The 23,299-nt window shown below is 51.5% G+C and overlaps 6 protein-coding genes across 6 annotated transcripts; 1 reads left to right on the top strand and 5 right to left on the bottom strand.

Annotated features, from left to right (window-relative positions):
* Nucleotides 1-427: 427 nt before the first annotated feature.
* TGAM01_v208340 (glutamate synthase (NADPH)) lies at nucleotides 428-6,905 on the bottom strand (the record flags this gene model as incomplete). The annotated part of the gene is made up of 3 exons (XM_018810407.1): nucleotides 428-6,549; nucleotides 6,618-6,658; nucleotides 6,727-6,905. The coding sequence occupies 3 exons, from the start codon at nucleotides 6,903-6,905 to the stop codon at nucleotides 428-430; spliced, it is 6,342 nt and encodes a 2,113-aa protein (XP_018656391.1).
* A 5,601-nt stretch (nucleotides 6,906-12,506) lies between these two features.
* On the top strand, nucleotides 12,507-13,715 carry TGAM01_v208339 (hypothetical protein; the record flags this gene model as incomplete). The annotated part of the gene is made up of 2 exons (XM_024550306.1): nucleotides 12,507-12,542; nucleotides 12,612-13,715. The coding sequence occupies 2 exons, from the start codon at nucleotides 12,507-12,509 to the stop codon at nucleotides 13,713-13,715; spliced, it is 1,140 nt and encodes a 379-aa protein (XP_024404963.1).
* Nucleotides 13,716-14,403: 688 nt separating this feature from the next.
* On the bottom strand, nucleotides 14,404-15,070 carry TGAM01_v208338 (blocked early in transport 1; the record flags this gene model as incomplete). The annotated part of the gene is made up of 2 exons (XM_018810409.1): nucleotides 14,404-14,610; nucleotides 14,747-15,070. The coding sequence occupies 2 exons, from the start codon at nucleotides 15,068-15,070 to the stop codon at nucleotides 14,404-14,406; spliced, it is 531 nt and encodes a 176-aa protein (XP_018656393.1).
* A 981-nt stretch (nucleotides 15,071-16,051) lies between these two features.
* TGAM01_v208337 (hypothetical protein) lies at nucleotides 16,052-16,550 on the bottom strand (the record flags this gene model as incomplete). The annotated part of the gene is made up of 3 exons (XM_018810410.1): nucleotides 16,052-16,230; nucleotides 16,300-16,312; nucleotides 16,389-16,550. 3 exons carry the CDS (start codon nucleotides 16,548-16,550, stop codon nucleotides 16,052-16,054), a joined length of 354 nt encoding a protein of 117 aa, XP_018656394.1.
* Nucleotides 16,551-17,165: 615 nt separating this feature from the next.
* Nucleotides 17,166-17,787, bottom strand: TGAM01_v208336 (hypothetical protein; the record flags this gene model as incomplete). The annotated part of the gene is made up of 2 exons (XM_018810411.1): nucleotides 17,166-17,229; nucleotides 17,282-17,787. The coding sequence occupies 2 exons, from the start codon at nucleotides 17,785-17,787 to the stop codon at nucleotides 17,166-17,168; spliced, it is 570 nt and encodes a 189-aa protein (XP_018656395.1).
* Nucleotides 17,788-19,275: 1,488 nt separating this feature from the next.
* Nucleotides 19,276-19,872, bottom strand: TGAM01_v208335 (hypothetical protein; the record flags this gene model as incomplete). The annotated part of the gene is made up of 2 exons (XM_024550305.1): nucleotides 19,276-19,593; nucleotides 19,648-19,872. The coding sequence occupies 2 exons, from the start codon at nucleotides 19,870-19,872 to the stop codon at nucleotides 19,276-19,278; spliced, it is 543 nt and encodes a 180-aa protein (XP_024404962.1).
* Nucleotides 19,873-23,299: the final 3,427 nt, after the last annotated feature.

Here is a 23,299-nt window from a genome sequence, read left to right as displayed (position 1 = left end):
AATAGACAACAAGCCAGTAATGCTGGCCTTGAAAGCCCAAGATGTTGGACAAGCTTCAAAATGAGTAATTTGTGCCATGCTCGACTACGAGATGCCTGCCAGCCTCCTTCAATTTACAGGGAGCTTTCCACCGCATATGATACGATGTTGCGTTGTCGTATGCCGCTGTCCGATGAAAGAAGATCCTGGCGGTTGTTGCAGGGCGTGAATTGCGAAGTTGCATTAATAACTTTGAAGGTATAATAAGGGAATATATAAAACTATTCAGACATTTTATTTATAAGAACTAATGCTATGGTATCATTGCTCAACAATTTAGCAAAAAAAGGTAACATGCAAAACCTAGATAGTAACTATTTGCATCATAAAAGTATGCTTCGTAAACTCGTGGCTTTGCCTCCCACCGAATCTACCTATACCCCATCCCTTACTGCGCCGCAATCTTGGTGAAAATCTCCTGAGCAGTTCTCTTCACAATACCACCAGTCACAGGCAAGTTGGTGCAAGCCTCGAGATACAAGTCCACCTCACGAGCAGCCATGCGACCCTCGTTGATGCCCCAAACAATGAGCGACTGCCCGCGGCGCGCATCGCCCGCAGCAAACACGCCATCCACGTTGGTGCTGTACTTTCCAGGAGCAGTCTTGACGTTCTTGCGAGCGTCCTTCTCAATCTCGTCTCCCAGAACGCGCGCCTCGGGTCCGAGGAAACCCATGGCTAGCAGGACAAGATCAGCAGGGAAGAACTGCGCAGAGCCCTCAATCTTCTTCATGTCCCAACCGCCGCTGGGGTTCTTAGTCCACTCGACACGGACGGTGTTGATGCCCTTGACCTTGCCGCTACCGTCGTCAAGGAATTCCTCGGACATGATGCAGTACTCGCGAGGGTCCTTGCCGTCGTGCTGACGGACTTCCGTGTGGCCATAATCGACACGGTAAATTCGGGGCCACTGAGGCCAAGGGTTGTCGTTGGCTCGCTCATCCGGAGGCTGAGGCAGCAGCTCAAAGTTGGTGACAGACTTGGCACCGTGACGAACCGAGGTTCCAATGCAGTCGTTACCGGTATCACCACCACCAATGACAACAACATGTTTGCCCTTGGCGGAAATGTAGGAGTTGTCGGCGAGCTGGGAGTCGAGAAGAGACTTGGTGTTCTTGTGCAGGAACTCCATGGCATAGTGAATGCCCTCCAAGTTGCGTCCCTTAATAGGGAGGTCGCGAGCGACGGTAGCACCGGTAGCAATGACAACAGCGTCATTACTGGCCCTGAGATCAGCGAGTGAAGGCTGGCCCTCAGCACCGATGGCTACGCCCGTCTTGAAGTTGATGCCCTCGGAGGCCATGAAGTCAGTTCGGCGCTTGACAATTCGCTTGTCCAACTTCATGTTGGGAATTCCGTACATCAAAAGACCGCCCAGACGATCAGCACGCTCATACACCGTCACGGTGTGGCCAGCTCGGTTGAGCTGGTCTGCGGCAGCCAGGCCGGCGGGACCAGATCCGATAATAGCAATGTTCTTGCCTGTTCGGACCTCAGGGGGTCGGGGCACCATCCAGCCCATCTCGAAACCGCGGTCAATGATGGCGCACTCAATTGACTTGATACCAACAGGGTCACTGTTGATACCCAACACACAAGCGCCCTCACAAGGGGCAGGGCAGACACGACCAGTGAACTCGGGGAAGTTGTTGGTCATGAGGAGACGGTTGAGAGCATCCTTCCACTGGTTCTGGAAAACAAGCTCGTTCCACTTGGGAATGATGTTGGAGATGGGACAGCCGGTATCAGACTGGCAGAAGGGAACACCGCAGTCCATGCAGCGGGCAGACTGGTACTTGAGCTCATCTTCGTCGAGACGTGAGCTGATCTCAGCCCAATCCTTGGTTCGGGTAGCAACGGAGCGGTACTTCTCCGTGCGGCGAGCGTACTTCATGAAACCCTTGGTCTTGTCAAGCACCAGAGCCCGCTTCTTCTTCTCGGCTGAGTTGTCTCCAATGGCTTCTTCCATATCCTGGAGCTTGGCGGCTTTGTCGTCCTTCTTGCCATGCACACCAGAAACGACAGGAAGGTTGTATTCGGCACGCTTGGCTTCGGCAGCCTTGGTGGCCTCCTCTTCTAAGACACGCTTGTAATCCGTTGGGAGAACCTTGACGAATCGAGGCAGAGCACGGTTGAAGTCGACCAAGATACGAGCCGCTCGCTCAGATCCAGTGTAGTGATGGTGATCCTCAATGAGGCCGCGGACGTAGGCAATCTCAGTAGGATCTTCGAGAGGGCCATACTCAACCATTTCGGTGTTGAGCTTGGTGTGGAAGTCCTTGTGAATATCCAAAACGTACGCAATACCGCCAGACATACCCGCAGCGAAGTTGCGGCCAGTGCTGCCAAGAATGACAACCCGTCCACCAGTCATGTACTCGCATCCGTGGTCACCAACACCCTCAACGACAGCGGTAGCACCAGAGTTACGAACGGCGAATCGCTCAGCAGCAACACCACGGAAGAAGCAAGTTCCGGCAGTAGCGCCGTACAGACAGACGTTACCGATCAGAATGTTCTCCTCGGCCTTGAAGACAGCCGAACGAGGAGGGTAGACGATCAGGCGACCACCAGACAGGCCCTTGCCAACATAATCGTTAGAATCACCCTCTAATTCGAGAGTGACGCCTGGTGCGAGGAAAGCACCAAAAGATTGACCGGCAGATCCCTTGATGTTGACATGAACCGTGTCAAGAGGCAGTCCCTCTCCGCCATATCTCTTCGAGATCTGGTAAGACAGCGAAGTACCCATAGCACGGTCGGTGTTGACAATGTCACATTCAATTCGGGAGGGAAGTCCCTTGTCAAGAGTCAACTCGGCTTCAGAGATGAGCTTATTGTCCAATCGGACGTAGAGCTTGTGGTCCTGCTTGCGGACGTTGAAGGTGGCGACGCCAGGTCGCAGCCTGTGGGCAGGGGTCAGCAACAGAGACAGGTCAATGTTGGCGGTCTTCTTGGTGCGCAGATCGTCTCGCATCTTGAGGACTTCAACGCGTCCAACCATCTCATTGATGGTTCGGAAACCCAGCTTGGCCATGATGGCTCGGAGTTCGTTGGCTACATAGTAGAAGAAGTTGATAACGTGCTCAGGAGTGCCATTAAACTTCGCGCGAAGCTCGGGATCCTGGGTAGCAATACCAACAGGACAGGTGTTAAGGTGGCACTTGCGCATCATAATGCAGCCCATGGCAACCAGAGGAGCGGTAGCAAAACCCCATTCTTCAGCACCGAGCAGACAAGCAATGGCGACATCGCGACCAGTTCGGAGCTGACCATCAGTCTGGACCACGACACGACCACGAAGATCGTTGAGAACCAGCGTCTGATGAGTTTCGGCAAGACCCAACTCCCAGGGGAGACCGGCATACTTGATACCGGTCCATCGAGAAGCACCAGTACCACCATCATGACCGGAGATCAGGATGTGATCGGCCTTAGCCTTGGCCACACCGGAAGCGACAATACCCACGCCAACCTCAGACACCAGCTTGACTGACACGCGAGAACGAGGGCTAGAGCACTTCAGATCATAAATCAGCTGCTTGAGATCCTCGATGGAGTAAATATCGTGGTGGGGAGGAGGCGAGATAAGTCCGACACCAGGGGTAGAGTGGCGAGTGCGAGCGATGGACTTGGAGACTTTGTGGCCAGGAAGCTCACCACCCTCACCGGGCTTGGCACCCTGAGCCATCTTGATCTGAAGCTCGTCGGAGTCGGCGAGATAAGCAGAGGTGACACCGAATCGACCAGAGGCAACTTGCTTGATAGCAGAGCGCATAGTGTCGCCGTTGGGGAGACGCTGGGATCGCTCCGGGTCCTCACCACCTTCACCAGTGTTGGACTTGCCGCCCAATCGGTTCATAGCAACGGCAAGGGTAGAGTGAGACTCCATGGAAATAGAGCCGTAGGACATGGCACCAGTGCAGAAGCGGCGGACGATATCGGTCCATGGCTCAACTTGATCAATGGGGACAGGATTGCAATCGTCAAACTTGAAATCTAGCAGACCACGCAGAGTGCAAGACTTGATTTGCTCATACTCGCTCCGTGAGTAAGCCTCGTATGATTTGTCATTCTTGGAACGGACTGCATCTTGAAGGTTGGCGATGGCAGTTGGGTCGTTGACGTGTGCCTCGCCACCATCGCGCCAGTGGTATTCACCAGATTCCGGAAGAGCCTTGATGCCGACAGTGTAGCGGGAGGGGAAGCCAAGTTCATGGAAGCGGAAGGCGTCTTCAGCGATGAGCTCAAAGGTAAGACCCTGGATACGCGAAGCCGTGCCCCTAAAGCACCTCTCAACAACTGACTCATCGAGACCAAGAGCTTCAAAAATCTGAGCGCCCTTGTAAGAGGCCAGGGTAGAAATACCCATCTTGCTCATGACCTTCAGGATACCACCGTCGCAAGAGTGCTTGTAGTTACGGATGAGCTCATCTTCAGTTAGCTTCTTCTTAAGAAGACCCTCTCTGCTGAGCTTGAGAATGCACTCCATGGCGAGGTAAGGGTTAACGGCATCGGCACCATATCCGAGTAGCACGCACATATGGTGGACCTCACGAGCCTCAGCAGTCTCGACCACTAAAGCCGCCATTGATCGCCACTTGTTGCTGACGAGGTGGTGGTGGACCATACCAGACGCCAAAAGTGCAGATACGGCAACGCGATCAGCGGACAGGCCTCGGTCAGACAGAACAATAACTCGGTCACGCGCTTCAATGGCCGCAGTAGCCTCCTTGCAGATCTCATCCAGATGCTTCAAGTAGCCCTCGACACCCTCAGATTTGGGGTAGGTCAGGTCAATTGTCTTGACAGTCCACTCAGGGTGGATGGAGGACATATTCTTGATGGCATTGAATTCGGGGATGGACAAGATGGGGCTGGGAAGAAGCAAGCGACCACACTGAGAAGCATCCATCTCCAGCAGGTTACCCTGAGGTCCAACGTAGCACTCCAGTGACATGACAATGGATTCTCGAATGGGGTCAATGGGCGGGTTGGTGACCTGAGCAAAGAGCTGTCGGAAGTACTCATAGAGAAGGCGCGGGGAATCGGTCAAGCAAGCCAGGGGAGCGTCATTGCCCATGGAACCCAAAGCTTCCTTTTCGTCAGCAGCCATAGGAGCCAGCAGCAAGCTGACTTGCTCGTGAGTATAGCCAAAAGCAAGCATCAATGGGTCCTCCTGGAAGCGAGCCGCATCAGGCTTGGCAGCCAGGTCGAATTTGGCCTCCAAGGTCTCCACAATCTTGGGCAAGGTGATCAACTCGCTGTCGAGCCAAGAGCGGAAGTCGTATCTGTTTGAGACGGCAGCCTTGAGCTCTGCATCGTCGATGATACGTCCAGCCTGTGTATCAACCAGCAACATCTTACCAGGCTGCAGTCTGCCCTTCTGGATCACAGATTCCGGCTCTACTGGGATGGTACCGACCTCAGAAGCACAGATGATGCGATCGTCGTCCATGACATAGAATCGGCAGGGACGCAGACCATTTCGATCCAGGTTGGCACCGCAGTAGCGGCCGTCGGCGAATGTGAAGAGAGCGGGACCGTCCCAGGGCTCCATCTGGCAGGCAGCCCATTCGTAAAAGGCAGCCTTCTTGGGGTCCATGGAGTCGTTGCCCTGCCAGGCTTCGGGCACCATCAGCATGACAGCCTCGGGCAAAGAGAGCACACCATTAATGGTGAGCAGCTCGAGAACATTGTCAAAGGCAGCGGAATCGGATCCACCGTCCTCGACGATAGGGTACATCATTTCCAGCTCCTCCTTGAAGATGTCGGACTGCATCACGCCTTCACGAGCGCGCATCCAGTTCTTGTTGCCTCGCAGGGTGTTGATTTCACCGTTGTGGGCAGCCCATCGCAGCGGCTGAGCACGATCCCATGAGGGGAAGGTGTTTGTAGAGAAACGCGAGTGAACAAGAGCAAAGTGAGCCTCGTAATCGGCGTTGACCAAATCATGGTAGTATGAGTACACTTGGACGGGGGCAAGCTGTCCCTTGTAAACAATGTTCTTATTCGACAAGGAGCAAAGGTAGAACCAGTTGTGCAGGCCAATTGTGTGAGTGGCGCGTTTCCGCAGTACGTACAGCTGTCGCTCAAAGTACCGTTCATCGAACTGGGCTGGGTCGGTGGTCTCTGGGGCATTGCCGGTGCCGTATGCAGAGGCAAGGACAACAAAAGGCTGAGCAATGATGGGCTCGCGGGACTTGGCCGCAGGGCCGAGCAAGCTGGAGTCGACGGGAGGCCGTCGCCATCCCAAAACCCGCAGACCCAACGATTCGGCAACATCTTCCAGCTGCCTCTTGGACTCTTCAAAGGTCTCTTCATCGGGCTTGAAGAACAGGTTTCCTACAGCATACTGACCCAGAGGAGGCAGTTTAATGTTCTCCTCTCTCTCGAAGTTCTTGATGAAGAACCTGTGTGGGATGGATGTCATCACACCAGCACCGTCGCCATCTCGGGCGTCGGATCCCACAGCACCACGATGGGTCATGTTGCACAGTAGGTTTCGTGCTGACGAGAAAGTTAGCAATTTCGTCTCTCTTCATGAAATTCCCCCCGAGTCATCTGTAGCAACTTACCATCGCTAACAATCTTGTGGCTTGGCTTGCCCTTAATGTGGCTAGAATTGGCAGGTTAGCAGATCGTATTATACTATGCGCCAGAAGACGTCAAGAAGAGAAAACTCACCAAGCAAAGCCTACACCGCAAGCATCTTTTTCATAGGATGGGTCATACAGACCCTGCTTCACCGGCAGGGCACCAGCCCATGAGTCATTGTTCTTATCCTGATACTCATACGGATGGTATTCCTCCTTTTCAGCGTCTAATTCAATTTGTCGGTCGTCGAAATCCTCGAGATAGCCCATGCTAGGCGAGGCTCCGTTTGCTAAATATTGGTTGGGTACGATTGACGAGGGAGCTTTTGCTCACAGCTGTGTCGTATCGTAACTTGGAAGAGTGTAATTCTGCGCTCAGCACAGATCTAGAGAAGCAATCTGAAGTTAGTTGACGGCCCACAGAAGCTATCAATGAGGAGATATCGGGAAGAGGACGGAAGCAATAAGAATAAGAATGTGGACAATGCGGGGAAAAGAAAGAAGGGGGAACTGATAAAATCCAATGCCGTGACTGGGTGACAGCCTCCGCTGGTGCCGGATTGTCATCGCTGGATGAGGTGCACAGCTCGAAGAAGCCTCGATTGTACTGTCGCACACCAAGACAGGGCTGCAAACGCCTAGGCCAGCAGTGGGTGGGGACCCTGCCTCAGCGCTGCAGGGGGGCTTGTCTCACTGTGACTTAGCACTGGCAGCCCTAAGCCCCAGCAGCCGAATCCCAATTTTTAAGCGTTTGCGCGGCCAACAGCATGTGAGACGATGACGCTGGCGTCGGGATTTTCCCCCACGATGCCCCTCATGCCCACAATAATTTGCCCATTGCGTCCGCTTGGCGCCCGTGTCTCAGACCTGCCCGCGTTGCTTGCGCAGTCGACACCGTCATCGGCAGAGAGCAAATGAGGCCAGGTTGCTGGGTGCGATCTTTAATTTTTTTTTTTTTTTTTTTTTTGGCGTTTATTTGCTGAGATTGAAATTGGGATGGTAAAAGCATTGGTTGTATTGCGGGCATAATATTGCACCACCAGCGGCATCGCAAGACTCCAGGAGAAGCGAGATGGGTGAAAGTCGCCAGACCAAGTCGATGAGCTCATAAGAGAGAAGTTGTGGATTGAGGATGTGGGCGCGATAATGAGAGCCAAATGGCGCATTTTGGAGTCCAAACATTGTCTTCCAATTCGCAAGCATCTCGAATTACCCAAGCGTCAATCTCAATTCCCCTTCTTCTTCTTCTTCTTTTCCTCCTCCTCTTTCTCTTCGGCAGTCGTGGTTCTCGGCCTCAATTGAGTTCAAGCAGCATCTATTATCGATTTTGGTGGGTTGCGAGCCATCCGCAGAAGCCGCCAGAATCCTGATAACATGGGCGACTGCTTTTTCCGATTTTCCCCATCTCGCAGAAGTAGAGTTGGCGCCGGCAGATGCAGCGAACCTTGTGTGTGGAATTTTCGCACTTGCTTTTGGGGTAAGGAGACTAGGGGACTTGAGGGAGATTTGGAGAACTACCTATATGGCGGGAGATGGGAAGAGGCATCATCAGCGTCGAACAACTTACCGGCTTATGAAGTTCAAGTGGTATCAATTATCAATGAGACGCTTTGCGCTCTGCAAGTATGAACAACACGCCACAAGGGAGAGTAGAAGAGAAGAGGGAGGGAGAAAGTGAAGCAAGTAAAGCAGAAGAGAGGGGGGAGGGAGGGAGGATGGGCAGCGGAGAGGCTTTATTATAGACAGAGGAGGCGTCCAGAGTCTCCAGTTGTCCGAGTCTATTGCTCAGAACTTGGCTCTGCCAAGGCATGGATCTCAAGAAAGTGGTCCGAGCAGAAGGACTAGAGTCTTCATACCAGCAGCCGCAGAGCAGAAATACAAGTAGTACATGTCAAGCGGCATGCTAGTCGCTTTGTGATATAGGCCCGGACGACTAAACACCAAGTCGCAGCCGACAGTGGGGGGCTTGAGAACCAACCGCCTGAAATGCGGCGCTGCGACTGGCGCGGCGCCTCCCAGCGACGAACTGGCATTGCTTTTTAAGCGGGCCGATCTGCCCCTCCAAAGCACATGTCAGAAAACACCGCAAGCTCCGGGGGGGTGCCAATGGCAATTTCCCTTTGATGGTGCTGGTTGTATTTCATACCATGGTGTCTCGATTCGTCGAGCGAGTACGGGGACGCGGGATGGGAGGTTTCATTCGTCGGTAGCACAACGACGGCGCCGATGTGCGGAGACTGAGGCCCCTCCAAGTGCAGGCATTCTCGTCTCTTGCTGATGTCAATCCGTTAAAGCTGGCATCCAAGGCCGCGCTAGCCTTGGGTTTGCAAACAAAGAGCTCCAGTAGCATCTAGTATCGAGGTAGTACGACAAGCATATCACGTTGGTTTATGCTGTGTCGCATCTGATGGATCTTCGGCCGAGTACGTCACCCTCCTCTTGCGGCAACAGAGGCAAAAATTGGCCCTCGGTTGAGCAGCAAAGCCAATTGCTAAGCATCAACTTTGTTGCTCCAAACCCGATCCTCTCCGACTGCATTCCTAGCAGTCGGAATTCGTCGAAGTCGCTGAGGCTCCGTCTAGAACGTGGCCATACGTAATAAGGGCCTCAGGCAACGGCAGCTCCATCGCTGACTTATCGTGATTTCCCAATCGGGCTATCGATTACCCTCAAAAACCAAATTATTACCCCCATTAAACCTTTCTATTACCCCCATGAAACTCGCTGCTGTATTTGCATTACCCTCAAATTACTTGCAAAAATCATGAAAATTTTCTAGCGGAACAGACGGTGTTGAGGCCAGCATGTCCAAATGGACTGGTAATTTCCCCGAGCAATAGTTGCGAGCACAGTACTCGGCTGCACCAAGGCGGCTTTGCAACCCCGTCGCTTCTTCTTACAACCGCTGACCACAGCCAGGCCCCTCCCTTCAATCTTCGCCTCATGGGTTGCTGTCACAGTAATATGCGACGACTAAATTCCCGGCCCTCTGGTTGGCTCCAGGCAAGCTGACGCTCATCTCAGCGCCTATCTAGATGGCCAGATGGCTAGCAGCACGCTTATCCAGTCGTCGAGAAATTCGGTTTGCAACATGCTTTGTGTAAGAGAAATCCGAGAGAGCGAGGAGCTAATATTGTCCGAATGCGGCAGGGTTTCGCAGCCAACCCCACAGCATCTCTGCTACCTTGCCAGGATCATCCCAGACTCCAAGGTAGGGACCCTGCGACCGATGCACACGAGGATCTGTGGCTGACGGCTTGGAGCTTAGCAGTGCAGCCAATCACAAGCGACCTTTTTCCAAATCCCGGTCGCTGCGTGGCCGATGTCGCGCTCAAGCTTCAACGCCAACGAAGCATGCTCTTCCAGGACGGGACCCTAAAATGGCACAGAGAGATTTGGTGTCCGGAGAGAGACCCAGCAGAGGAAACGATTTCAGCACCCGCTGCAATTTTCTATCGACAGCAACACCATTGCGAGGCTACTCTACTGGTGCGAGATTGTGCTGAGACAATGGCAACCCCTCCCAGAAATCTGGCCCCATACGCCCATCAGCCTGCGATACCTCACGTCGTCATGGCCACACGTGCCACAATTCTTCAGCCGTGCTTTGACATGCCTAAACGGCAAGGTCGGTTGCAGTTTCTGGCTGCAAGATGGACAAGATGAGGGTGCAAAGCCGGGGCTGGGCATGCGGACATGCAGACACTGGCCGGGGGTGCTGGGCCGCAGATGCTTTTATGGATTTTGCCCGCGCCAGCGGCGCCATGGTTGAGAACAGAGAGTCCAAAGGAGAGCGGCAGCTTGAAAAGAAACCTCATCAGCCAATGAAGCACAAGCGTCGTCGATGCCTGCAGCACCAGCGTGCGTAGCGTCGCAGAGGGACTCGATTATGGCGACCCTACTCTTTGCGATGCACCCCCATTTTGGCCTGCTACGACATTCTTGCAGTCTAGCGAGCGCAGACAAGAACGTCGACCCATCTTCTTCGCGTGGTGGTGGTACTTCGGCCGTGCTCACTCAAAAAATCGACATCAGAAAACTGGCGCCTGCAGCCAATCAGCATCCCAGCCACCGGCCTGCCGCCCTTATCTCAGGCCAACCAAGATTGCCGGCCCGTTGCCCGAATCTTTGGCGCTGCAGATAGCGGCAGTAATAGCCTGGAGCTACTCGAAACCTGATACGAGCCTCGCCACAAAAGTGAAATGGTCTGGTTTCGAGACATGTTTGCTGCTACCTTGCAATAGTGGCTCTGGCCGGCAGCCTAGGGTACTTCTATGGTTGCACTCACACAAGCCATGGTGACATCCGAAATGAGGTGATGGTCCTGCCACTTGCACGTACCCCAAGGTGCACCAGTTGTGCTTTTGTGAGGCTCTCTGTTTGAAGACGACAAGCTTTCAACCGCAGGCTCCAACTCCAGCCACAGCGGACACCGCCAGACAATGCAAACAGCCGTACTAAGGATATGGTTAACATCTCAGTTATGCCACCAACCGCTGCTATGGCTACCTGCTCACGATTAAGCCAGCCACTTCCGACAAAGGTAATATTTGGATGTTCTGTAATCCAGAACGTGTCATCTTAACCAGGTCAAAACCCACTCTTTACGTGCATCATAAACTCGTTTCTCAGGGTAAAATGCAACGGCGTCTACTCGTGCTAGTGCCATTTTTTCCGTCATCTAGTCCCTAATCAACCAGGGCCTATTTTCCCGAACCAGATGGCGGGGCTTGGGGGGGTGTGTGGTGTGGCCTTTATCCCAGATCACTGGTCAACTCCATCACAAGTGTGCAGGCGCCTTTTGAATTCTTATAAATATCAACGCGGAGAAGTCTCTTTGCGGCAGCAGCAAAACTGAGAATGGAACGTTGGTGAAGAATGCCCACCACCGAAGTCGGTCATCGTGGCTGCTGTTGCAAGCTGCGTATAGGTGCTGATCCTGCCACCAGCTCTCGAAGGATATAAGCAGCTACAACTGACTCGAAGCGGTAATTTGCCCGCTGCTTTGTCGTACGACTGTCTAAGTCGCCGAAAAAGGAGCTTCTGGGAATTTATTCTACGATTATACTGATCCAAAGGAATTAGGGCAACAGGCTAGGCCTCGTGTATCAGTGTTTTCGGAGAGGTTATTAGTCCGCCGTTTCCTATTATAAATCCATCTGCCTTGCCCGTCGCTGTTGCTCGCATTTTCCCGGCGAAATTCCGCCTTTCACGGCCTGAGCTCCGTCAGAATGCTTGGTGGTTCACCGAAGGCGGAGTTACAAACGAGGGCCCCCATTTTGCGACTTTCCACAGCAGGAAAAATGAGGATGGGGGTCCGCTGGTCATCCCGAATTCTCCCGATATCCACTCTGAGGGATGAGGGCTATTCTATGACTCTTTGTCTGAAAAGCGCCGAGAAGAGGACAAACAGAAAACAGATGAAACAGCCCATTGCTTTGTCCGATTGTCTTTCAAGTTCATTCTCAAGTAACAGCACTCTATATACCGAGGGAATGGCAATACCTACTCCCTGCTTGACAGCGCTTCTCCCATCGGCATAGGCGAAGCAAAGCCGTATTGTAAAGTCTGAACAGCTAGTTTCCAGAAGCATATCAGAAGCATTCAGTAGCAATTTAACCGAACAATTTTTTCGCAGCCTCATCAAAGAACTATCCGTTGGGTTGGCATACCTACCTATGGATAAGATGATTCGTAGTGGCTTCGAGCATACTGTCTGTAACTGCCCTTAGAGCGCGCTTACGCTTTAGACGCTACAAGCGCGCTGCGGGGCTAAGCCTATCACGGCACGTATTTATCAACAATGCTCAACTTCACGATCCTAGACTCAGCATTGATAACTTGTCGGGATTTGCGTTCTGATGCACCTCAATGTTTACAACACTGCCAGATTTTACACCGCGAGATGTAAGGATATTTTGGTCATCATTCCAATACACCAAATCTGTGCGCTGACTGTCAATTGTATCGTGGTAGTCGCACTCTCTGTGGTACTCATCCTCTAGGAATCCCTTCATTCCTCCAGGGCCAGTCGATCACCTACATGCGGATCCGAACAGCGGTCACCATGGCCCAGCGCATTCACGCCAGCGCGGGCAGCTCATGGAGCGAACACTCCTCGCGCGCCTCGCTACGGACGAACAAAAAATGCACCGTCGTCGGATGAATGTACAGAACTTTGGAAGCACCTGGCTGAAGCCTCCTGGAGTGCCCAAGACTCTGCACCAGATGCGAGAGGAGAAGCGCGAACAAGAGGAACACCAAGAAGCTATGAGACGAGAGCAACTTGCTCAGGAACTAGCAGAGGCGGAAGGTGGCGGCACAATGGACGAAGGCATGATGGATGACGTGCAGCTGGATGGAGCGCAAGATTTAGACGATGACATTCCGGATGCAGACGATGCTTTTAACCCAAGCAGCGACGACAGCGAGGAAAATGATGACGACGATGGCGAGGATGTTGATGACGAAGAGTACTACGAACAGGCGTTGGACGAACAAGAGGTCTACGAAGATACCGTACGGCAGGAAACAGTGTACGAGCTGGAAGCTGCACGTATGAGGATGACAGACGACGCCTTCCGGGAAGCCCTCGTCCGCGGCGATCCCGAAGCCGACGGCAGCATATACGGCGGCGCAGAAGAAGAAGACGACGAGAGCAGGAGCCAAATACTCGAGGAGGACGACTTTGCGCACGACGGCACCTTGGACGAGGGAATGGCGGGCGACATGGACGCTGATCTTGATGACGATATCCCCGAAGCAGATGACGGCGGGTACGAGCATACAGACTCCGAAGCCGACGTCAGCAGCAGCGCTCATTATGGAGAAGAAAACGAGGAAGAGGAGGGCAATTCCACCGACCTCAGCTTTGTGCCGGCGCGCTCCACGCTCCTTGAGACCCCTGGATCTCCTACGCTGCCTCGCCAAGCGGGGTCTCACACAAGGCAGGGTTCTCATAGAAGGTCCCGTGCGAGCATGGATCTGAGCAGTCTGCTGTTGCAGGACGAGAGCAGCTTTATGACGCCGATGGCGAGCAGCCCTGCAGCGAGGGGACGAAGGCAAGGCCAGCGGAAATGAGATGTTTGTTGTTGTTACCGTTATTACTGTTGTTATTTGGTTTTATTGTATGTTGTAGGTAGGAAAACATAGCTTAGATACCCCTGTTTTATGGAACTTTTATATTCTTGTCGCACAAGGAAATTGACTAAATCTTCAGCAAGTGCGATTATTACGATGTATGTTCCAATTAGTTCATACAAATGGATGAAACATCAGCATTGATGGGAAAAAAAGTGAATCAATATATGATGAATAATAGCAGCCTCGTAGTAAGCTTCTTGATGATATTAAAATGGTTTATATAGATAGCTCTTAATCTGTATCAAAAAACAAAATCCACTCGCTTTTATGTCACAGTCAAGACCTCCCCCCGTTCAAACCATGCAGCTCATTGTACTCCTTTGTGAGTGAGTGAGAGAGAGAGAGAAAGGATAGTCAGAAACAGCAGCAAAAATTCCCCCAAACAAACGCCTGCCCAAGATGCTCCTTTGTAAAACATTGTCTGCCAGAAAGCCAAAAAGAAGAAGAGCAGAAAATATGCACTATTTTCTGCTCGTAGCCACGGGGGCTAAGACAGAAACGTCATCGCTATCGCGTGAAATCCGTATGGGAAACAAAAGAAAGAAAAAAGCATGTTGTACGGCGGAGGATAGGAGAATATTCCTTTTTATCGTGCCTCCCTCGTAAACATTCGAAATCCGTTTGCTTAGAATAGCCAGACATATATAAACAGCGCGGCAACGGCAAAGAAGAAGAGCAGCCACCACTTCCAGCTGACGCCGCTGCGCTGCGCCATGATGAGCATGCGGTTCATGGTGCCGCGGAGGCGCACGCGCGTCGAGTCAAAGGTGTCGTTCATCTTCTCGGCAAGGGCGGACGACTCGCGGATTTCGTCACCGATTGCGGCGGTCATCTATCGTTTGGCGCAAGCCCCGATACGTTAGCAATGGCCCCTTATCTCTTGTCCCCTCTCTGTTCTCTTGTCCTGAGCGCGCAAAGGCGCTGTGAAATAAAGATGCAGAAAAGGATAGTGTCATAGTCTGACTTACATCCTTGAGGACTTTGACTTTGCCCAGAATGCCCGCCACCTGCTCATCGTTCTGGCTCTCCAGCTCGTTCAGCACCGCGTCGCTGTACTGCCCCTTCTTGTTCGGCGTCGCGGTTCGGTATGCGCTCGAGGGCGTGCCGCCGTAGGAGTTTCCATTTGAAGGGGAGTAGCTGTTGTAGCCGTATCCTCCCCCTATGCCGGCGCTGGGAGAGGGAGACGGGCTGGGTCGTCCTCGCTGGGATTGATCGCCCGTATAGCCCGCGAAGAGGGCGCTGCGCGAGTCGCGCTGGTGGAGAGACGAGGCACCGAATCTATGATTTGCCATGGTAGATTGATTAGCTGGATGATCTGGATCCGTAGATTGTCTTGGAAGGGACAGCAGGGGGCAGTCGTCGAGCGCGCGCATCGTGGAAAAGTTGCCTCCGCGACAAGATATTCGAATAGGGTAGGTTGAATCAATGACAACTTACCTTTGCGACATGATAGTGATATACGTAGAGTTCACGCAACCGCAGTGGGAAAAGCAATCAGTGTATAGAAAGGGGGTTATACGAAGAGAATGAAGTGGGCAATATGATCGTCACTCCTGTTGAAAAATTAAATGCCCCTTGGAAGAAGTTAAATGTTATATGCAGTCGTTTTTTATGGCTTAGGTGGTCTTGATCCATGTCCACGAAGAGTGGCGTTAGTGATTTTTTGGGGAAGGTACGTACCCAAGCCACTGTGGTGGCGGCTCAACCAGCGCTTTACGTGGCTTGAGTTGGGAAAGACATTTTATATCCGCGGGGATGAATCTGAGAACACCCAACGAAGAGAATATTCTTGACACTTGGCTATGCAAAACAGTTTTTTGCCTAAAAGCTACATTCTTGCCGAATTCCCGCCTGTTCAGCTGCATCTCCAGGGTATGTGCCAGAGCCTGAACAAAGACAAGGTGACATGAAGCTTAAAGCACTGGTGGGCCACAATTTCTCGAGTGTGGGGAATGGCGGGCTGCTGCACAGGACAAGGCTCCAGGAACGCGAAATGCCAGCAGACTGTTGATGGCTTCAGTGGCAGCATGTGCGTGCAATTTCAGCTACCTATCTCCGTTCCCTCAAACACCGCATGGTATATAACACGTCCCAAATATGTAGCAAATAGCGGCCTATCATTGTTACATGCCCCCAGCTTAAAATACCCAGATCAATCCCGCTCTGGGCTCCCCGCCTACCTGCGCGGTGAAAAATCCTGGTGAATCCATAAACATAAAATCATAGACCGAATGACGACTCGACTGAGCCAGAAAATTTGGAGGGATGATAGCTTAACCCTCCATCTCGGTGTCCTCGTTGGGAGGCTGGAAGTCGTCGTCGTCTTCCTCGTCCTCATCGTCGTCCATGGGAGTCTGCTCAGCAGCCCTGGCGTAGTCAATCTGGGCACCGCGAGTGCGACGTCCGCCCTCAACAATGTTGTTCAGATCAATCTCCTCTAAGCCATCCTCATCTGCGTAAAAGGGTTAGACAGTCAAATCTTCCTTGGGGTGGAAATAGTAGAGAGGTGGTAGATGTTTACCTGGTTCAGCATTCTGCCCAAGCGTGTTATGTTAGCTGTCTGATAATGCAAACGTCAATGGTAGAGGCTTGGATGGTTCATCAACTTACATCCTCTTCAAGCTCATCCTCATCATCATCCTCGTCGTCGTCGTCGTCCTCATCCATGGCGATGGGGTGGGGAGCATCATCCTGAGTAGCCTTTCCCTTGCCCTTGCTCTCAGCAAAGGAATCCTCAGTGTGAGGGTTGGTGACACCAGTTCCGTCAGACATTTTGAGCACAGGTAAGTCTGTGAGAGTGTCTTGGTAAGAAAGAAGCTTGGGAAATGGCTGTGTGACGAATTGGTATGAGCAGGGTGAACGGTGAGTGCCTTGGTGAGTATAAGTAGGAGAGAGTAAACCTGAAGTGGACCGGGTTCTGCTCCAAGCTATTTTTTGGATCAAGGCGCCAACCAATGGAGAGGCGCATCTGAGTGCGTAGTAATCAGACTACTCCATTTCAGCACTAGCAGCCATTGATGTTGTTTGTATCCACCAGTCACGTGCATGTATCTGGATCAAGATCTGAGGTTGCTGGGCAGAAAGACATGGGTGATATAGGCACGGAGTGGGTAGGTAGGCAGGGCAATTGCTGCTGGGTGGCTGGAGAGTGAATGCATTACGAAATATAATATCACTACGGAGAATTCTAGCATCTACTAGGTAGGTAAGGAGGCGATGGATACGACAAACACAATACTACTGTGTTAACTTTGGGTGCTTTAGGCGTCGACATATAGGGACAACGTCCCCGACATAACGATAATAGTTCACAGGAGCACAGTTTTAGTCAATGCTCTGCAACCGAGATTTCATTGCTCGATCTAGTAGACGCGTTAATTGGCGACTCTATTTCTCGCCTCCTCCTCCACTCATAGCTAGGAACACCACAATACCAATCATCCACCAATACCTGTGCTGGGTTAGACTCATAAGCCGCTCCAGGGATGGGAAATACAACGTACTTTTGTAGGAATGTCTTCTCCTCTTCCTCAACCTTCTTGCCCTCTGGTGACAGGACGACTGGCTTGTTAAGCTCCGGTTGCTTGCCCTTGAGCGCCGGCAGCACCACAGCCTGCGGCCCAAAATCTCTCGTCTGGCCCGCATCGATCCTTACTCCCTTCAGGGAGGCACTCAACACCTCTCCATTCTCATCGATGGACAGTATCAAATTGGGAGAGAAGCCCTTGCCAAAGTTGTCTACCGAAGCAACAGTCGTGCCAGATATCCAGCGCGAAGACTTTGGGTCGTACAGCCCTACGCGGACCAGCTGTGTCGACTCTGGAATTTCAGGAGCTTCGTAGGAGATGATTGAGGAGGACGTGGTGATGCTGGGATCGTATGCGAGCTCTGCAAGGAGGGTCGGCGACTCGGAGTTTTCGACGGGCTGGACGTAGATGTGTGCGGTGTGGAAGTTGGCTTGGACAAGGGCCGCGGCGCACAAGGCCGACAAGAAAGCTATGCCGCGCATGATATCTGCACGGATGAGTTGCAACTTGAAGCGAATGGCGGAGAGATCGGATTGCTGGAGCTCAAGCTGAGGTCTGGTCAGGGACCGCACAATGTCATTAGCTGGCCTTGATTGCGATAAGGTAACGCCGCAGTGGAGCTTTGCAAGGTAAGGTACTAGTAGGTACCTCGCTCAGTACCGAATGCGGCGAGGTACCTGGCAGATGGAGAATGGTGGGCTTCTCCAGCACGTGCCGCGGTCCCAGCATTGGGACGTCATATAGCATCTAAGGTAGGCCTAGAATGCGATTCCACCCTACGAAGCAGTACGGACCGGCCAAAGAAGATTGTTTTCTTTGCTACATGTAATCTTTGTCCCAACAATGAGGTTCCAGCATGTGACAAAGAAGGCAACCAGTTGTACGAAACCCCTTCCGTGCTAGTAGCGAAAATGGTACGCCAATAGAACGACCCTAAGCTGTTCAAGGCTGGCTCAACAGCTACAAGCACACAACCACGAGAAGGACGCATCACGATTTGCCCCAGCATCCCAGCCATCAGCCAGCAAGGCGGTCGGCATCCCGTGTTTACCGCCTCAAAAACATGGGATATCCCTCTAGTTATGATCATGGGGTAATGGCCCCCGGCCTCTTCTCCTCATCCTGCCAAGTGGCTGCATGCACACGCCCCTTTCAGCTTGCGTTCGCGGCCAAAATGGCTTGGCCTAGAGCCAATAATGCGTTCTAACAGGTGTGCCATCACTGCCATCTCGTTGCACCATGTTCATGGGTTGCTCTATCAGGCTGCAATGAGCGCCCCCAGGATTCACCCTAACCGGCCCTGCATATATGGGAAGGCTTTCTGCAGATTCGTGGGCTGAATCTTGGTTGGAATACAGCAGTTGGTATTACATCGCCCACTGAGTAAGCAAGATCGCGACATTCTGCACCGTAGAGAGACATCGGCCCCCCCCTACGCCTGGACTGCCGAGATGATTCTGTGGCCAACAAGTGTCGTCGTCAACAGAAATGCGCTCCATGATCCGTAAAGTCGCTTGATTTGGAGCTGATTTGTGGCTAGCAAGCGCTGGTCTAAGGTTGGGGAGTCTGATTCCAACTCGCCTCTCTTCTATAGAGAGATGATCGTAAGGATCATATCTGCATACCCTCGCTCGGAAGTGCTATCGTTGTACCAAAGCAGCTGGCGCGAACTTATCCGCAGTTGGACAAGATGACAAACCAATGAAGGGAAATAAGTTACTTGCGCAGCCTGGTGCATGGCAAATATATGATGATGATGGTATAATAATATTGATGAAAAGTACATTATCTGGTCCATTAGCTACTTATTTCAATCAGCTATGGCGACGATACAAACAAAACCACGATATATATCCGCATATATGGAAAATTAAGTGAAAACGAAACAACACGAAACTTGCGAAAAGAGGAGTCGCCTCGCTGCGCAGCCTCTGCCTTTCTTGAGAAACTGCCAAGGTCTCCAATATTCCTTATGACCCCCCATCCAAATAATCCCGAGCAAGGCATGTTGAGGCGTACACGTCTATGACGGCGGGCAAAACGCGAAGAAAGACTGTGGCCGAGTCTTGAATGATTCCCCCCAAAGCTATAAGAGTGATGAATGTTGCCATCATAGTCTGCGACAAGTATTTGTTCCTCCATTCTGGCTGGCTGAAAAGACGGAGCACGCAGTACCAGTGAATGAGCGTTGTTGTCACGACCAGTATCAGGAAAATCTCGCAGGGATGCCCTCGATTTCCGAACCAAAGCAAGTGCTTTTGATTCCGCAGCGCAACGGCGTCACATATCTATCGTCATCTTAGCTCACAGAGGTGGAAATGGTTGGAAGCGCCTGTTCCTACTGGATATATATTCCAACATCCCCCAATCTCAGATCCTCTCCTGACTTGCTCTGGGATGATGTTCAGAGTCGCTGTTAACCCCCAAGCAGCCACGGTGTGGTATATATAATGTTTGCGATTCTCGTCGTCTGTCGTATGCTCAACTGTTGCATGAACTTCTGGCGCCCTCTGTTTTTGCTCTGTGGCCGCTGGGTACGAGATGTCTGTCTCATGGCGTTCAAACATAGGCCTCAAAAACGTATCGGAGGTAGGCTTAATACTAAGGCTGGAGTCTTTTTTCTCATTGAAAGATGATGGAAGATATATCGTACGAAACTTTGGTAATGTACATTGAGTGTCGCAAAGAAGAAAAAGAAGAGGCTAACGTATTTTCTTAATCACCAGGCCTCCATACGAATACAAAACAAGTGCAAGATTGTTTGGGGGCCTTGCCGGAATACCCCTCATTTCCTGTAGGATTCAGAGCCAACCAAGCCGGCCATGGGAGTGAGGCGATCATCCTGAGGTCTCAGCCACCACGCTACGTCTAGTTGCCTTACACCCTTTGCTCCATTACATCTTGACCGCGTACCATGCTTGTTTGTTTCCAACTTACTTCATCAAGGGGGTGTCCAACTTATTTCAGGAGGCTGGGAAAGTAATGCGAGACGAACTGCTTTGGGATAACCCCCATCCAACTCGCCCTCCAACCCGCCATGGACAAGCCCGCCAGACACCCGACTACAAGACACCGCCCTCAAGACACCACCCCTCCCCCCTCTCTCCGCTCTCGGGCTTTAAGCTGGCAACGGGCAAGAAGTCATCTCGATACTTGACCCGTTTTCTATCTCTCGTTATCAACGTCTCCTTTTCTTTTTCACGTCCACCCATTTTCAAAACCTTCTTCATACATGTACCCGCAAGAGCGTCTTCCATCTTCCGTCTGGCCTCGCTTCTCTACTTGCATCTTTTTATCAATACTCTTATTCATATTTTCTCTGAGCTACCTCGCGTATTAGGTTTCATCTTTTGGGTTCGTGGTGCTTCACATACCATCATTTGTTTGTGTCGAAAGTAGCATATTCTGCATCGCCTTTGTGATATCCCTTCAACCTCCTCATCTGTTGTAACTTTCTTTGATCACCAGTCTTCGATCTTCTTCACAGGAGCAGCCAAACAAGATAGCTTGACCAGTATCTGCGATGGTCTTTAAACAATGGTTATTGCAGATCAATATCTCTCTTTCGGCGTTGGTCCTCCTACCAGGAAGCCAACAAAAATACCTTTCCTGGGCGCCGGCGGCGACATTTGCGTAAGTTTTCATCGCCTCGTTTCTTCTGACTTCATCACCTTTCTGATTTCTATGCAATAAATAGAATACTGGCCGCGTGGGGTATAACTGGAGTTTGTCTCGCTTTTCTTCACAAGCGGTATCTCTTAGGGTGAGTTTGCCTGTGTGGATATTACTGTTCATATAACGGAAAATAGCGATAGATTGCCTAATTTGTACTGCAGAAATCCTCGGCTGGTGATTTATTTGACCTTGCAAGTGTGGTTACCATTTTTGATGGTATTACAGCCGTCGCTTGCAGAAGCCATCCTGCTTTTGCCTCTCTCAATCACAGCCGCCATAATATAGGTACCTGGCAGCACCGCGGGGCAACCAAGCCCTCGACAATTTACAGCTTCCCATTCCAGTTCCTGGGCCGCGGAGCCTACGATACCACCGGCACCCCCGAGCCACCCTCCCACCAAGCGGCCAAAGTTTTTGAAGCACCAAGAGTTCTTATATCTCTACAACTACTATACAGATGAAACTCACCGTTATCATGGTGATAAAATCGCCAAAATCGCACACCAACAGTTGATACGGAGCGAATGTCCGCTTCAATTCACCCAAAATATGACCAACTCTCTGGTTAAGGGCATATATGCCGGGTTTGTTATGGTTGAAACCAAGTGTATAGAAGTTGACAAAGAACAAGCCTCGCATAACGAGTCGAAGGTTGCTCCATATAACAGCAATATGCACAGTCTAATTGCGCTGCAGAGCACTCTTCTCCACGAGCACCATGACTTTCTTCTCGCAAGCCAGCATTCTTCAGCAAACCCCGCACTGCGGCGCCTAGCATAGAAGTATGCAATGCCAGCTCGCATGTGGCGCCACGGCATACATACGTTCTTTGAGCTGGTCCGCCATAACATGCCTTAATACGTTGAGCATATGCTTGTCTTCATTTATCTTGCCCATACTATGATGGCTCTCTTATATGAGACCGTTCCAGCTCTTGAAGACGCATGGATTGAGTGCCTAGGAGACCTAGGTAGTTACAGGATGGCGATTGAGGACGACGATATTCGAGACCGAGAGTTCCGGTCATACATCTCGTGACCCATCTCGTGACTATGGTACTATACGGCGGCTGAGCATGATGCTCTTTGTTGACGAAAAGCCTAGGCCGTCGGCTCTCGAAATTGGTATTACAAGGCCTCCATCCGTGGGCCGCCTTTACCACCACCTCGCTATACAGGCGCGGCCGAATGCTATGCAGCAGCTATTCTATTACAGAAAAGGCGCCTAGTCTGTCAACCTCACTACCTAAGATACGTATCCAACAGATACGGTCGTCGTCAATCTTCTGAATTACTGCGACCGCTTGTTACCAGTTTAGGCTGCCCGACGCCGCTTTATAAACGCGCATGGCCTCCAGTATTACACGTACTTGAAACAGTATTAAGGAGTACTCTATACACGCTCTATAACAGTCATTAATATCGATAGCATAGTCGCCTGACTACGGCATGTTCACCTATCATATGGTCTTATGATTTAGGCGTCCGTTTCGCTATTGGATCAAACGGAGTTATGGGCGACTCTCATAGTATTCGGCTTGCAGCCAACCTACTAGCTGCTCCACCTTTAGCCACAGCTCGCCGCTCTCTTGGACAATGCGTACGAACGATATGAAGATCCGAAGATTTGTCGCACTTTATACCTTGTCCTTATGAGCGCTTTCCTCATGTCACCAGACAATCCCATACAGTCGTCAATCCGATACACTGGTCCTAGCGACTTACATCTATGTTCGAGCTAGCATCGCAGTTGGTTGGGCCATGCTGGCAGAACACCCAGCCTTACTGGCGTTGACTGACTGAATTAATCTCGTTAGCAAATCGATTACACTGTGGTGATGGAATGAAGCGAAGTCTCAATCATTCCCAGAGGACTATGCTTTGCGTAGCCTATTATCAACTCGAGTGGTTTCAAGGTGGTCACTTTGATGGCAGTACGCTGTTGACGACGATGAGAAGATGTCGGAGTTAGCCTCGCTGCTTTAATCCTCTTTCGAACTACATCTGTGGCTAGCTCGTCTAAAACGCTTTGGTTCAACTCTGAGCTGGCTCTACACTACATCACAGCCACAGGAGAAACACCAGTGAACGCACCGGTGATGACCCTTCCTGGAGGCCCTTGCCATTTGTTTGCCTCCGAAGATTGGCACCGCGTACTTTTTTTCAAGTTACGATACCAGGACACCTGTAACCAGCTTGACATGTCCTTGAACAACTGGAAGCCGCGTCATCACATGTCACATGCCTTCTCTACGGTCGAGCCGCAATATCTCCACGACGATGTGTCTACCAGCGCTTAATACCTCTATGTTCCGTGGCA

Source organism: Trichoderma gamsii (assembly GCF_001481775.2).
Source record: "Trichoderma gamsii strain T6085 chromosome Unknown Scaffold_34.2, whole genome shotgun sequence".
In the NCBI taxonomy this organism is placed as follows: Eukaryota; Fungi; Ascomycota; class Sordariomycetes; order Hypocreales; family Hypocreaceae; genus Trichoderma; species Trichoderma gamsii.
Note: the sequence above shows the minus strand (reverse complement) of the source record. Positions and strands in the feature narration are given on the sequence as shown.